The following is a 17,293-nucleotide window of genomic DNA, read 5'->3' on the forward strand; positions in this document are numbered from 1 at the left end:
TATGTACATAGTATAACTATGAGGACACTTGTGAGTCCAGAAACAAACCAATTTTTCCATGTTAGCTACATTTTCTTTCCCAGAAAATTATTCTGGATCTTTCTACCTCTAAGGAAAGACCTTTACATATCACCTCTTCCAATTCATTCCTTTTTGTTAAAAGATGCACACCATAGAAAAATCAAGTTAAATTAGAAAATGCATATGTAATATGCATACTACTTCTTTCTTCTAAAATATATGGGAAGGACTATGATATTTCATTTGTTCTGGAATTCTTGACTTGAAAGTGTCTGAATGGAAATTCTAGTTTTATCCATTTATGAAATAGTTTCTTTAATTGAGGCTTCAATGATTTTCAATATGGATTCTGAACATTATTTAAAATATTTAGGCTTCGCTTTTTATCTCAAAATATGAGAGTTATTCTATGGAAGGAATAATAAATTATTTTTCTTGAATAAGACCATAAAGTACATTCAAGAGCCAGGAAAATGAATCTCTAGCACATTCTAAATTAGAGGAAGGTATGGTTGTTTTAATAATCTATTACTGCTGTAGTGACTTCTCACAAACATGATGGCTATATGTTACCGAAACACCTTCTTTCACATGTCTGGAATCCAGAAGTTTGAAATCTGACAGGATTGCATCCTCTTTGGGGTCTGTAGATATGAATTTATTCCATGCATCTTCTGGTTTCTGGTGGTTATTGGGCATTCTGGGATTCATAACTACATCACTCTTACTTCAGCCTCCATATTTACTCTGCTTTCTCTTCTGTGTGTTTGTGAACTCCTCTTTCTTATAAGCACATTTGTGATGGTGTTTAGACCCATGTAAATAATCTAATGTGCTATGAAATGTATTATATCCTCTTAAAACTTGACTCTATTTTTGGAGACAGGACTTTTATGGATGCAATTAAGTTTAAATGTTAAGTGGAAAAAAGCACAAGCATGACCTGACAAAATCAGTGTCTAATAAGAAACCAGAGAGGTTGTTTTCTTGGCATAGTGAGTATAGAGTGCTGTGGCAGCCAACTACAGGGTAGAAATAATGTCCTTACCAGAAGCAACTCTGCAGGTCCTTGATCTGGGAGTTTTAGCCTCCAGAACTGTGGAAAGAGATTGCTATTGTTTTAATTCACCCTATTTATAGTACTTCATTTTTTTCAGTCCATAATGAGCAATAAAAGTGCAATTCCCTCATCTTGGGATCCTTAATTTCATCATATACTTTGCCAGAGAAGTTAATGTTCCATTTTTTGTCAGAAGATACTGGCATAACTTTTGGGGGGCAGCCCGAGTCCACCATTTAGTTTACTAATATAGTCACTCGATTTCAGGGCCATACTTTCCCAGACTAAGATGGAGTTCTCTATTTATTCAAGTAAATAGTAAATTTTAAAGCAATAGCTTCCCAGAAGGTACCAGACACTTTATATTTAGTTTCCTACTCCCCTGAAACAAATGACAAAAAAAAAGCACACTGCAATTTAAGTGATTTTGCCCTCCTTTGGCAGAGCAGCAGGAAACAGCAGTCCTGCAAAGATATATAAATTGTCTGAAGCCCTATTTCATTTAAGTGCTAATCCAAGATTGAAATCCACATTTCTTTGACTACAAAATTCATTATCTATCCCCAAAGTCAGTTCAAATTCAAGTTTGCTTATCAGATTCAATAAGTTTTATATATTTTTTTTCATTTTGCTTTCTTTATACAAGAGTATAAAGAAGAGATGTCAGTGACAGAGAAATACATATATTAGGCTTAAAAGCAAGCAGTGATTTAATTAAATGCTCTGCTTTCTTTATTTAAATAAATAAAAAAAAATTATGCATCGGTGCTTATACCTTTGCAGTAATATATAATTTCTTTCCATTGTTAAAAGTAATTACTATAGTTCTTTTAATTCTGAAGCAAAATTAAGTGTGATAACCTCAGTATTTAATATAAAATGTAGAAAACCAGGCACCTCAGTTATTTAGTTGATGAAAACAGGCGAAGATATTAGCAAATTTATGGAGAAAGAAAGTTGTAGTAGTCTTTCCCTCTCATTTTTGTCAGCTTAATAAAATAAAGGCTCTTTTATCTTTCATTCAAAATATCAAAGGTTCACAAAATTATAGATAAGTAAATTGTCAAATGAATAGTTAAATAATAAATAAAACTCACTTTGGACATATTCTTGTCTCTATTGCACCTCCAAAGTCTGGGAACATTTTCATAAATGTAAAATATTTGCACAAGAATATGTCATTAATCAAGCATTAAAATGTATAATCTGCACAAATGTATATTTTTAGGAATATGTTGAACACTATGAAATATTAATTCCAACATTAAAGAGCTTGTCCAATTCAGTTAGGTTTTAATCTGGTTGGCTCCATGGTAGACCACTATCAGGGCACTTACCTTGTGCTGTCAATTTCAACTTATGGCTTTGACATTTTGCATTATTTGGCCCTCCCTAGTTACATGCAACAAGTGCTAATTTGAACATATTGAATGAAGGGGAATTCAGAGGTAGAATATCAGAAGATCATAAAATCAAGGAAGAATTGCAGAATCAAGCCTGGGGAAAACAGAAACAAAGGCTGCTCCAGGGACACATGAATGATAAGGGTTTTGTTTTAGGAACAACTGAGCCAAGGCATCCAACCAGAAGTAATGAACCTAATCACTGTAGCAGTGTTCTTTATTTATTGGGAGCCACCCATGAGCTATATTAAGCATCCTCTCTCATCCTTAAGCCAAGTGGGTGTTGGTCTGGCATTGCATGTTGTTTGTGCTGCGTGATGCAGGTGGCCTCCTCCTTCATTCAGCAAAGAAGTCTGCTTTCCCATGGCTCTGGACCTGGGTGTTACTCTTTGGGGCTTGACCAGCCGACCCCCTGCCTTATGTGGTAAAGAACATTCTATCGAAAATCCTTTGTTAATTCCCCTATAAATAAATGGATCATGAGTTCTGGCTCTCTTTCAATCAGGGAAGATGACCCTTAAGGTTAAAGAGCCATCCTGTCCTGGATTTGAAAAATTATGTCTGTGTTGTGTGATTTTTTTTGTGTGGCCTTGATAGCTTAAAGTTGCAGCCAGCCCATTTAAACCCAGTCTATCTTGTCTGTGTATGTAACAGTCCAGACTTATTCTCATCAATTAAATTCCAGTGATGCAGCTACTAATGTCCTAACTCGGATCACATGCTCATATCTTGCATAGGACAGGGAATTGAAAGAGAACACATTCCTTAGTATGTACCATATCTTGAGAGAAACACAACCCTAAAGAAAGAAATCAGAGATGATTAGGAATGAGGAACATTTTAGGATGAGCAAACAGGTGCACTTGGAGATAAAGAGCTGTGTTTTTCAATCTTTGAATTCTAAACATTTTGTATAGAATGTATGCATAGCAAATATTGTGGTCTTACATTGTTGGAGTCATTACAACTGACACTGTTTGGAAAGATTTCTCCAACCATAAATATGTACGTTCCCTTTGATTCAGTTCTGACCTTTTTTTTTTTTTTAATCCTAAGAAACCTATTGCAAATAAACAACAAAAGGGAAAAGATAAACAAAAATAAATTGATTTCAAAATATGCACTAGCTTCTAAGAAGGCATTGATGAATAAAAAGTAATATCTAAGCTGGTTATGGTGGCACACTCCTTTAAACCTGGATACTAGGGAGGGTGAGGCAGGAAGATGGCAACTTGAGACCAGCCTGAGCAACTTGGAGAGAGAGAACTTGTTTCAAAATAAAAATAAAAAGTGCTGGGATATAGCTCAGGGGTAGAGTGCTCCCAGGTTCATTCCTCAGTACCATACACACAAAAAGATCAAAAAGCAAATAAGTAAATAACTAAAAGAGTAAATTTTCTTTTTAAATAAGAAATAAATGATATCTACCCTTTTGGAAACTCCCAGCCTATTAAGTGAGGCAGATGTTTAAATCAATGTCAAGAATGATATGAAATATCCATTCAATCTGGAGACAAGAAGGTTGATGTTCATCACAATATTATTCATATAACCTCAAATTGAAAACTGTCAAAATATTCAAGTGCATCACAGTTTTCCAATTATACCCTATGAATTGTATACCTATAAATCATAGATAAAAACATGTAAGGGTGGCAACATTTATATTAGATGCGCAAAGACAGTACTTAGAACATGGGGGCTAAAATTGTGGCTATATAAGATATCCATGCATTTTAATATTGATGAAGACTGAGCGATGGCATTGAGAAATAAAAATAACTATTGTCAGAATATATTTCTTTTTTCTTAAATGTTGTTAAATATTAAAAGAAATTTACAAGGCAATCCAGGGACTATGTATTCAGTTATCTGATTGTTCAGTAGAAACAAAATATACTAACTTTGCCTCTTTTCTGTTTCAGTGATTTAATCTATTCTTCATAGTGCTGCAGCTGTAGTTCTTATTGTGAGCCAGGGGAGACTTTCCTTCAGTACTAGTGCTTATTTATTGCTTTTATTCTTTTTAACCTGTTTCCTCAATATGTGACTGTAAGTTGGAGGCTATGGGAAGACAGGTGGTAGATGTTCAGTATATTTTAGCTGAATAAATAGCTGTTTTGATTCTTGTTAAAATTGATTTTCTTTTTAATGTTGCTATCCAATAGTGCCTGTCTATTTAGGAGTCCTAAATGCTTTAAACTCTCTAATGGAAATATAATGTCACCCTTCTTGCTATAAAGATATTTTTCTTCCAGTTTGTCTATTTCTATAGAACTCATCAAATTTCATCAATTCTAACCTTTTATCTCAATATATAATACTTGTCCAATCTGCTTTAAATTGTCAGTATTGACAACTCTGTCAGCCCTTGTTACCATCTTCCTGCTCATTTTAATGGCTTCTTTATTAGTCTGCTGATCTCTTTGTCTTCTGTTCTATTTTTACCTGTATGCTGCTGTCACATCATGGTAACAAGGTTTTGGCCATGCCATAATTGTTTCAAAATATCCAAGGGACCTCCTTTTGGCTACTAAATTAAGTATGATCTTTGTACTACAATTCTGTAGCTCTCTACTTTGCTGTATTTTTTCCATGTTTAGTCTGCTCCTACCTTATAAAGCCACATGCTAACACAGGACCCTTCTTCCTTTGTGTCTTTGGTTAAATGATTACCTTCACACAGAGAGTCTCCTCATTCTTGCTGAACTATTCAGAGATACATTTTAAAGATACCCCGTCTACAATGCCTTTCTTGTTATACCAAATGAAATTGGTATACCATATAGGTATATGTGTATCTGTCTATATATTTCTTTTCCCCCTGTGATCAAAGTGTCAGACTCAGGAAATAGCATTTGTTGAATTTATTGTTTGTCTCTTCTGCAGAAGTCCCCTCATGCTTTGATGAGTGTAACACCATATTTAAATCAGCTCTGCCTGAAAAAGACATTCACATTTGAGTGGATAATATTAGAACTATCTATAGTGATATAGAAATACATTAGTTGTGGCATACTATTCTCTGGTAAAAACCAGGAAACTTCTTGTTCAATGTAGTGTTCCTAAAGAGATAAATTCTAGAATTATATTTAGGTTTCCCAGAGGTATAAAGCAGAACTTGCTTAGTGAAGCAATGGAGTGAATATAATCCTCTATGTAATTTATGAGGTATTACATAGCATTTTCTTTATTATTAAGAAAATTAAGCATGCTAGGGATTTAAATAAAGAGAAAGAACGGGTATCGGCCTTTTTTTGTTGTTGTTATCTGGAATTAAACTCAGGGCCACCTGACCACTGAACCAAAAACCCAGCCCTATTTTTTATTTTCTTTAGAGACAGAGTCTCACTGAGTTGCTTAATACCTCACTTTTGCTGAGGCTGGCTTTGAACTCGCTATCCTCCTGCCTCAGCCTCCCAAGCCACTGGGATTACAGGTGCGTGCCATGGCACCCAGTGTGGTATCTGGCTTTTGAGGGTCCAGGATCTTTAAAATAATATGATATTATAAGAAATTAATATATTCATTGGCAAATTAATCCCAATGGACATCACCAATGAAAATTTGAACAAAAAGTATTTATTTTCAATGTGAATAATTTCTAAGTTACAGTTGTAAGGTCTCTGTTATATACCAATTGCTACTTTCTTGTTTTTCTCTGAGTACAATGCTGCCTTTGTACCATGTTTTACAATGACTATGTGAATCTGTTTGTTAAATCCATTTTTCTTGTTTTTAATGCTTTCTTTCTCTCTCTCTCTCTCTCTCTCTTTTTTTTTCTCTCTCTCAAGCCCCAGCAAAGTGCTACTGGAAACAATGAAAACACTCGAGTTGAATCAACTAAGAAAGAAAATCCAAGTACCACTGCCTGTGATTCTCAAGATGTAAGACTAACTTAAAGTGGTTTGAAAAAAAGGACATTTTAAAATTTTAAAAATTTTATTTTTAAAAATTCATTTTAAAATTCTTGTTCATGTCTCCTTGAAACTTTCTAATCACATGTAATATGTGCTATATAAACTTTGAAATCCTAAATGTGATAATGTAAATTCTCTTTAGATATGAACTAGGTAGTTGTTCCATTAGGGAGTTCCACCACCAGATTCTTAGGATGTAACTGTGAACAGATGTTAGAGGCATAAGTTGGTGACTACAGACTCAGCATCATGCTTCGTTTCCACAACCAAGAGACTGGAAGCCATTAAAGTATTTCAAAACAAAATTTAAAAAACAAACACAGGATATGATTCTGTAATATTCTCCAGCTAAGGCAAATAATCCAAGTATTATGAGACATCATATTATAGGCAGGAAGATACTTAACCTCCAAATGATATTAGAAAATATAGACCTGAGTCCTATGGTTTTTCATTCAAAATGACGGTAATGAAATTTTAGTTCTTTAAAGTTTCAGTGTAGCAGAATTAAGCTTGCAGATCTATGATGTCTAGGTTTAACAACAAATGCCAATTGTGTTGTGCAGATTTAATTAGACTAAATTAAAAATTAGAAAGTGCATACTCAGATCATTTATACCTGAAGAAACCCAGGCAGCAGAAGAAGGAAATAAGGGAGAGAGAAAAATAAATAAATAATATCATCCCTTTTTCCTCTGTTGTCTGCAAAACTGGATTTAGAAAGAGGGATTTCTCAATAGTTTACCTTCAAATCTTTGTGTATTGAAACATGTACCAAAACTATGCAATGTAGAACACCAACTTAACTAGTAGCAGAAATACAATATTTTGCAATATGTTTCTAAAGGAACAGTCAGAAAGGCTTTGAGGAGAGAAAGGAATATTTTTTCTTTTAGTTTGAATGATATGCAGAATTTTCACAATGTGATTAAGTTTTCAGAAGCAGAAAAATATATCAGAGCAGTACAGAGGTGAGAATACAGTGCAGAAAGTGGTGAGGTATGTATCCAAAACATTAATTTGTAATTACGGAGCTGGGGCCTTCCAAGATACTGAGGTAGAACAAAGACCCATCCTTCAAAACCCAATTTTTTATGATCAAGTCAGAAAGATTTCAGACATGTCATTCAGAATAACAGAAATGAGTTTATTGAAAGGATAGGAAAAAAGAAAGAGGACACTCTCAAGGGACAGAGTGGGTCTTCTCAGAGAGGAGGGGGACAGTGTGTCTCTCCTGCACTTCAGCTTTATTGGGGGATCCAGAGAAGTTTTCTAAGAGTCCCATCTGGGTCCACCTCTTGACTTTTGACTGACAGCAAAATGACATGAAAATTTTAAGTACTCTCTGCCACGACAATTCTAGGTCCCCTGTGTCTATGCTGAGTGGTTCTAATTAGATTCATAACCATAAATTCTTATAGATTTTATGGTTGGGGAAATTATCCTTATCTTCCAGAATCTTGTCTATGAAAACATCACAAAAATCTCCCTCTTCAATGTAACTTGGGTTCCTCTTGTGAACATTTTTTCCTGCATCATTTCCTTGCAGATAACAGGTAGTTTGCTGAGGAATGTGACATATCCTGTCCACTCAGGCCAGGCAGGGATGCAGATAATTTTTTTCTTTGAAAAGAAAGCACATGCAGAATCACATCGGTTACAATTCTGCAATCTGTATATGGGGTAAAAATGGGAGTTCATAATCCGCTTGAATCAAATGTATAAAATATGATATGTCAAGAGCTTTGTAATGTTTTGAATAACTAATAATAAAAAAATTTAAAAAAATTAAAAAAAGAAAGAAAAGAAAGCACATGGGCATCAGCACAGTAGGCCCACTTTACAGAATTATTCTCTTAATCCTGTGTCCCACCATTCTCATCTGTTTGTCCTCTAACACTTAGAAAGTGAGGGCCCCTGAATTCCCTAGCTAAGGAGATTATTTTGAATTAGGGAGATAGTTAATATTCCTAATGTTTATGACGAACTAAGTGGGAAAATCATGGTATTAGTTTTAAGGAGGCTGTTTTAGTATTTTGATGTATTTTTCAGAAACTATATAAAAACATGTTCTCATTAGACACAAAACTAGAATGTTATGTGTGGTTTGTTAGTGTCCCCAAAACACCATTCTGTTCTACTTTTTCTACCAAGAATTGGGCCTTCAAAATCATGTTACATTTTGCTCTTTGTTTCTCTCCTCTTCTTCATCTGTAGCAACTCCTCCCTGCCTTCAGTAAGTCTCATAAACATCTACTTACTCACTAGTGGTCCCTGTCTGAATCCCTTTAATACTCTTCTTCCACTAGAGCTGGTGATATATCTCAGTGGCAGAGCACTTAAGTAGCATCCACAAAGCCTCTGGTTCAACCCACAGCACCCCCAGACCAAAAACAAAAACAAAATCAAAGCATAAAACAAATAAAGACTTCCTCTACTTGCACAAATATGAAGAATTCTCTGTCTAATCTGACCTCAGTAGATTTTGGTGTGTTGTGTCTACTTTTAAGCACTTGCAATTTCTAGTGTAAACAGTGCTCAGTGTTCAGAGGTTATAGATTCAGGCACAGTTGCAGGCCAAAAGAATAATATAAATAAATGAAATCAGTCAACATAGCCTATAAGAACTAGTGGAAATTGTGTGAACATCAGTTTTCAAGTTCTATACCAGTGTTTCCTAGCCCTATCTTTAGCATTGTATTACCTAGAGAACACTTGCAAAATATTATCCCCCAAGATGCACTCCAAGAAACTTAATTCAGCTCTCTTGTGAGTGAGACCTGGATATTTATTTCACTTATTTTTAAATTTCCCCACATAATACTAAAGTGCAAATCACTTTTATTAACAATGATTTTCATATATAAATAACCATAAAATCATTTGAAAAATTAAGATTATGAGCAACTACTCAAGTATTCTATATAAATAAAACTGGGTGGATTGGGTGGATTTTCCTTTTTTTTTTTTTTTAATAGCATGTGCCTAACAACTCTATTCCAATCCAGGTTATCCTGAGGATTATGATCCATAATTTGAAGCACTTTGCATTTGAAAAAACGTAATCTCTGTAGTTATCATACATTGCTAACTTTTTTTTTACTTCTATTACCCTATATTTGCATTTTAAAGAAGAAAACTTCTATATGAGTTTCTGTAATGTTGACGATGAACAATTTTGGTATCAGCTTGAAAAGGGTACAGTGAATTTATCCTAGTTGAAACCTTCATTTATTATATAATCACCTTCAATATCCATATATGCATATATAATATATGTGTGTATATATACATATTTGTACTTATGTATCTCTGTGTTATTGATCAATAAACTGGAGTATAATTTTATTCATTGCTAGACTTTATAGAGAAAGCTGGTGGACAGTGACCACTCTAAACTACAGAGTCTAGGTTATGATCAATCTAAAGCATTGAGAACCCTATAGTTTATTTTTATGATTCCCCAGTGTTGAATTAAAATCTATTGACTTCTTACAATTTACAGAAAGAAAAGTGGGAGTATTTGGACTGGTTAAAGCTATTGTCCCTGAACTTGTTGGAATTCACCTACAATATTCTGAATTTTGTTAATGATTGTGAAATAGATCATTTCAACTTCAATATGTCAATATAAAAATGTCGTCAACCAACCTGACACTATACAAAGAGAGAAATTTAAGTTTGACCTTTGGATTGCTTCATTGCAAGTTTCAAATGACCAAGAAAGCAGAACATTCTTTCATTTAAGAAAAATAAAAAGGCACAAAATACATTCTTGGCTCATTTTCCTCATTTATATTCTGTAAATCTTGTATATATTATAAAATATTGGCATATGCCTTCTTATGACTTCTCTTCAATCAGAAATTGAATCAGTGCTTCTCAGTTTTATACAAGAAAATAAAGTAGGTGATAGTGTATCTTCATTTTAATCTTAATAACCTTAATTGACAAAATTAATGGTTACCACTTTTATTCCTGTTTCCTTTTTATAAAAGTTTTTTCAAAGAATTTTAATTTTAATTCAGAACTTTTAAAAATAATACAAGTAAGTTAAAATAAGTACTTAATGAAGGTAATAACAGAAAATATTGAAAACAATAAAAATAAGGGAGGAGCAAAAATAAAGATCCATTAAACTCAGATTGAGTAGAAGATATTGATAAAGGTTAATATGAACCCTCAAAGTTTGATTGACTGAACAATTGCATCACTCTTCTCAGATAATATAACAAAGAGGGAGATACAGATATTTTAAGTTAACATTTGTACATCTGCACAGAAGAGAGTGATGCTCTCTCAATGCTTTGAATGAATGAGGGGAAAATGGAAAAAATTATTTGTGAAAAACTTGATAGTTTTATGTAAACAACTTTATAGAGATGAAATTTGAACACCATACATTCAACCCATTTTAAGTGAATATTTTAGTGACTCTTCGCATTTACTCCATTGTCCAGCCACTACCACAATCTAGTGTTGAAACATTTCCATCTTCCTAAGATTCTACTGCCTTTTTTTTACAGTCTTAGTCAACCACAAACTTAGTCTCCATAAGCATACATTTCCTCTTTTCCATAAATTTTATGTGAATCGATCATACATGAAATGTAATCTTTTTCATCTGACTTCGTACACCTAGTATAATGAGTTTTAGTTCAGACATGCTGTAGAATGTATCAATAGTTAAATCTTTTTTATTGTTGAACTGGATTTTATCATATGATTATATTTCTCTTTTTGTTTTTAATCCATTTACTATTTGGTACCTTTTGGATTGTTTAACTTTGTGGTTATTCTGAATAATAATGTTATGAACATTCACATAAATATCTCTGTGGGGGCATATGTTTCAATTTCCATGGGGTAAATGCCTATAAGGGGAATAACTGGGCTTTATTGTAAAGTCATGCTTACCTTTTAAACAAACTTTTTCCAATGTGGCTGCACCTTTTACATTCCTGTTAAAAATGTGCAAGAGTTCCAGTTTCTCCACATCTTTATCACCATTTGTTGATGTCAGACTATGTTGAAAAGTAGATTCTAATGAGAATTTATCAAAAAGAAAAACAAAATATTTTCTCCAAGAACAGAAAGTTTTCTTTTGTATGATTTCTTATAACTTTATTCCTTCATTAAAGTTTGTGATCTATCCCGAATGATTTTTTTTTTTTTGAGGATGTGGTAAGCTTCTACTTTCATTATTTGTCTTTTGGTATTCAGTTGTCCTAATCTTTACAAATTAATTGTAAAGAATATCCTTTCTTTATTGAACTGTTCCAGCACTTTTTTCTACAATTGGTGACAAATACATATTTTTAAGCTTTCAATTTTGTTTCCTGACTTTTTGTCTATCCTTTTGCCAGTACCACACTCTCTTGATCATTGTAGCTTTACAGGAAATTTTGAATCTGGGAATTTAGAGTACTTGGACTTTGATCTTCCTCTTCAAGATGATATTAGCTATTCTGAGTCTGTTGCATTCCCATGTAAATGATAGGATCAGGTGTCAATTAAATGAATCAGAGTTTAATTTCGATAGGGACTGCAACAATTTCTGAAGAAATGTCATCTTAACAATATGTTGATTCTTCCAATCCATAAACATGTGATGTCTCTGCATTTACTTAGATCTTTTTAAAAATGTTTTTCAGCAGGGATATATACCTTTTTAACTAAATATTTCAATTAACTTATTCACTGAAAGAACTTGAAAATTTGCAGAAGAAAACTTTAAAAACTATAATTTAAAATAGGGAATAGCCTCATTAAATGCTAAATTAGAGAGCAATACTATATACAGCTGTTAAAAACATCTAAAGAAAAAAATAATATTTAAATCAATCATTGTGTAAATCAGTATGAAGTTTCCTAAGAACACTCATATGGTCCAGCTTTACTACTTCTAGGTATTTGTACTAAAGTCAGCATACTGTAGCAATACATGCATACACAAGATAATAGCTATACAATTCACACTAGCCAAGTTACTGTCTATCAACAGATGAATGGATTAAAATAAACTCTTAATGAATAAGTGCCATAAATAGAATAAACAATTGTAGGAGGCACTACCATATGTTAGATTAATGAAAAAGAACCATCATGAAACAGGGTCAAAAAAATGAAACATTAGGATGGAGAAAAAAAGCAATCATGTTAGTATCCCTTTCCATTCCAACATTCTGTGATCCTAAGCCACCTCACTGAGAGCTGGTACGAGTCCTTGCATTTTGAATTTAATTGATTATACCTGAGATTGAAGAGCATAGGAGAGACATAGATTTGAATGCTAATTTGCTATTTCCTAACTTGCCACTCTGGTCTAAGTGAATTTGTTAATCAGATTCATCATCAACATAATGTAGACCAATAGTTTTCAAAAGATGACTAAGAATCACCAGGTTGGTCAGTTAACTTGCTTATAATCAGGTTCTACTTCCACCTATTATCCTTCAGTAGATTTTCCAGTGTATTTTTCTTCTGTCAATGTTTCATGCTAAACACTTTGTAAAACTCTGATTGTTGATTTCTTGCAGTTTTGTTCTAATTTTATATAATATGTTATATATTTGTATTCGAGAACATAGATGTTCATATTAATTTCTAAGAAAAAGTTGCAATTTTAATATATAAAGTCTCACAATATTCTATGGCAAAAGATCCCAACTTAAAATTAGAGATAATGCTTAATCTTGGATACTGTGAGAAGCATGCTCACCTGTCCAAAAACAGAGAAGGGACTAAGAGAGAAAAGACACCGGGAAAGCAATGGTCTTGATGCATTTAATCAGCATTGTATGCCCTAGTGTTCAAGGTTCCTCCTGTTTCCTAATTGGTTGAGTATTGTAGTCTTCCTGAATGTTGTCAGGTTTTTACTGTCTCCTACTGGGTTATTTAAAGAAATGTACCTTAGTTGTTCTCACTTCCCCTTGTTTTCGTGTGTCAGGAATGTCTTCTTGATATGAATGCATTTTGACACATATAAAACTTTTACTTTAATTTACCTAAGTTACTATTTCTTAACAGGGAGATTTCTTTCTTGGTTAGGCCAAACCTTTTCCTCCCCTTTGTGTTTGTCAAGGGGCTGTTTAGGTGAATGGACTTTGGATCTGCCACATCCATAAAATATGGTGCTATTGTGTGAGTTAACTGCTTGTAACTTACCATTCTGCTATATTTACACTCCAGCTGCTTTTCCTACATTCCCCATGTTACATTTAAGGCTAAATCCTATATTCTGAAAATGGATCAATGTACTTTGTATTTTTCACAGATACCTTTGAGGGTTTGTTCCAGTTCTTGCCTATTCTCTCTGCAAGCCAACTAGGGTGACTTAGGAAAATGTCTTCTGGATTCCTTAATTCTTTTTTTAGTAGAAAAATAAAAGTTAAAATTGCTCGCTAAAGCTTAACACTACATTGAACCATCAGTCTGGGGTATATTTAAATTATTTTAAAACCTGTTTTGCTTAAATGGTAATATTGGATCACATTGAGAAAGCTAAAGATGTACCTACTCTATCCCATTTTCCTGAAGCTTGCAAATGTTCTTCATATTGTTTATTAGCTTATTGAGATTTAGAGACAATGAGCATTTTATTTTAATTTTCACTGGGTATTCAGAGTTAAGGCTCAATGTGAGTGCATTTTGCAATGTTTGTGATTCCTATAAATAGCAAGCATTTAATTTTTTCTTAATGTGCTAAGAAAATGCAAAACAACAATGGCTTATGTTTAGTACTGGGAGAGCTTGCTCAGCTTCATGCCATTATGCCTGCTTTGGAATCTCTGAGCAAAGAGAGTCTATTAAACAGTACAGCATTGTCTAGGGAAAGGAGAGAAGAAAATGTGAGGAAAATAAACCCTAGAGCTGCATTGCGGCAAATGATGCCAATTCTTTCATGGTAAAACAATTTTGGCAGAGATTTAAGATATTCTTGTTTCCTGATTTAGGCCACACTGATTGTGTGACATTTGATGAGTTGTTAGCCTGTATGTGGTTAAACTGAACATTTTAGAAAAACTGTTCAGCTGTTATAATTGGGGTAAGAGACAATACAACATTGACATTCTGGGCCTTATACCATATGAAGAGGTTGATTTACTAGGAAGCATTCTTTATTATGGTACTGTGGTATTTCAAGAAGGAGCAGGCATGCCTATGGGTAATGCAAAAATGGTAAATAGTTTCCAAAGGTCTTCAATGTATGCTTTTCCCATTGGATATACATCTTCATGTTTATCCTCCTATAAGCAACTTAATTTAAACAAGGAGACAAAGAAAAAAAAAAAACTCAGTTGTAAGTTCTTTCTAGAAGCAGCATAAAAGCTTTAATACTGGTTACAATATCCATTTGTTAAGTAAAATATTGCAAACAGCATGCTGATATTTATTATAAAAACACTGGCTAAACAACACTGTGGAATAACAATACTTAATCTAACTAATTATGTTCTGACCTTGCCTATCTCCTGCTTCCTCATCTGGATTCCCATAATATTTGGATGATAAATGCATTTGTCCTTCATTTCAGTTCACCTTGCATTTTAGTCATCTATATAAGGTTCTCAGTTTGAATTAAAGAATGAGAATATAGTAACCTTTGTATTGTAAATTAAGGGTTAGAGAAGGAATATTATATGCCTGGAGGCAGCTGCTTTAGGGACATGGATATTAGACCATGCCTTCCTTACAGCCTAAAACTACTGCTGTCCTCTCTAGCAGCTGAATAGAGAATTCTCACCTGTTTTCAGCATATTTGTTTTGAATTTTTTAATTCTTTGTTTTCTAAAATACTGTGTTATGCTGGACACAGTGCCACATCTCTGTAATACCATCAACTGGGGAAGCTGAGGCAAGAGATTGCAAGTTTGATATCAGCCTGGGCAACTTATGGAGATCCTGTCTCAAAATGAAAGAAAGAGAGAAGGGGGCAGGAAGGGAGGGATGAAGGATTGGGGATTTGGCTCAGTGGCAAGTGTCCCTGGTTTCAATCCCTAGTACTGAAGAAAGTATGTGTTCATACATATAGTTCTGCAATAAATACGACAAATCAATTTTGTGTACAAAGGTGGCACCAAAGAAAAATTTAGCCAAAATTCATTTATGTTTCTGAGTAACACATTTAATTGCATTCTGGTTTCATTTGTAATGGTCTGAACATAGTAGTTATTAGCCTCTAGTTTGTCCCATCTCAATTAAATATGGAGAATGAATCACTTTTATATCTGTCATAGATTTTTTTGTTGGTGTAACTTCAGGTTACCCAGCTGTTATATTTGCATTAATTATTCTGAGTTACTTAATGTTTTAGAGAAAGTTCATAAGAAAAGTAATTAATCTCTCCTGTGCAGTACAACTAAGTGTTTAATACTAATAACAAAATTAGAACAATTGTCAGGGCCTGAGGTACAAACTAAAATACTTGACTATGAATCTCTATAAATGATTCCTTTTGCTTTAATTCTTAAAGATTTATTTGTTATTTCTGAGAATAGGAATAAAATTAAAAGTACATGAAGATCAAGAGTCTCTTCTCTACTATAAGCATTCTGTTGATAGTTGATCCAATTATTGTGATCTTTTGAAAAGGTTATTCTGAATATGTAACTTTATTTTCATAAATAATTTTCCAATGGAGAGTTTGCATAGAACTCAAATATATGCATGACTTACAATGTATCTCTTCACAAGTGTTTTAGTGCCTAAGTAGATAATATGGACTGATCTCATGATTTTGCTGAAGAGGAAAAAAAAAGATAAGAAAAAAAGAAAGAATCCTTTAAAGTTAAGGATGATTAATAATATTTTTATCTTTCTTTATTAATCATAAACAGAAAAGGAGAGAACAAGAACCACAGACCTAGAAGGAAAAAAGAGATGTTAAATCTTTTGACAATGTCAAGATTCTATAACAACTAATCAGTATATTGATATCAGAATAGTAAAATTAAAGTGACTGAATCCCATAGAACTTAAGTATTTATTAAGAACAGGAATTTTGATTGAAGTAAAGCTGCTAAAAGAAGAGGAAAAATGTAAATTAAATTAAATTGAGCACTTGAGAAGTGCAGAATATTCCATTAGGAATTATTATATATATTTATTTTTATTGAATCCAATTCTTCTAATAACCTGTTGAAGTCGTTGTTATTTTTTGACCTCACAATTAAGGAATTTACAACTTCAGTAAATTGAAATAAGTTTACACAGCTATTGGGGGTAAAAAAAAAAATGTCTGGGCCAGGCACAGTGATGCAATTATTTAATCCCAGCATCTAGGCAGGCTGAGGAAGGGGAATCACAAGTTCAAAGCCAGCCTCAGCAATTTAGGCATCCCTAAGAAACAGAGTGAGACCCTGTCTCAAAATGAAAAATAAAATGATCTGGGAAGAATAAAGGTACTTTGCATTAGACAGAGGAGAGTGAAGGGAGGGGAAGGGGTATGTGGGTAGGAAAGATAGTAGAATGAATTGGACATTATTAACCTATGTGCATATATGATTACATGACCAGTGTAATTCTATATCATGTACAACTAGATGACTTGCTGGTTGAGTGCCTCAGGTTCATTCCCCAGGACCAAAACAAAGAAAAAAAAATTGTCTTAATCCATTGGGGCTGCTATAACAAAATACCATCAACAGAGTGGCTTTTAAAGAGTAGAAACTTATTTCTCACAGGTTTGGAGGATGGAAATTCCTACATCAAAGTGCTGGTGGATTTCATGTTCCGGTGAGGGACCACTTCCTTGTAATTGCCGCTATCTCACTGAAACCTCAGGACAGAAGCAGTGAGGGATCTCTCTGGAAACATTTTTACAAGAGAAAAAAATCCCACATTTGAGGCGGGTATTCTGATGACCTAATCACCGCCCCCCCCCCCAA

The 17,293-nt window shown here is 33.5% G+C and overlaps 1 protein-coding gene across 5 annotated transcripts in view; it reads left to right on the top strand.

Moving 5' to 3' along the window:
- Positions 1–17,293, top strand: part of Luzp2 (leucine zipper protein 2) — a 482,138-nt gene that overhangs the window by 455,086 nt on the left and 9,759 nt on the right. For 4 of the 5 annotated variants that reach the window (XM_048788508.1, XM_048788507.1, XM_015477720.2 and 1 more), the window contains one exon: positions 6,279–6,371. The exons of the other annotated variant lie outside the window; for it this stretch is intronic. In XM_048788508.1, coding sequence (XP_048644465.1) covers positions 6,279–6,371 — 93 coding nt within the window. The remainder of the gene's footprint in view (positions 1–6,278; positions 6,372–17,293) is intronic. 5 annotated transcript variants of the gene reach the window in all.

Source organism: Marmota marmota, unplaced genomic scaffold, assembly GCF_001458135.2.
Source record: "Marmota marmota marmota unplaced genomic scaffold, marMar, whole genome shotgun sequence".
Taxonomy (NCBI): domain Eukaryota; kingdom Metazoa; phylum Chordata; class Mammalia; order Rodentia; family Sciuridae; genus Marmota; species Marmota marmota.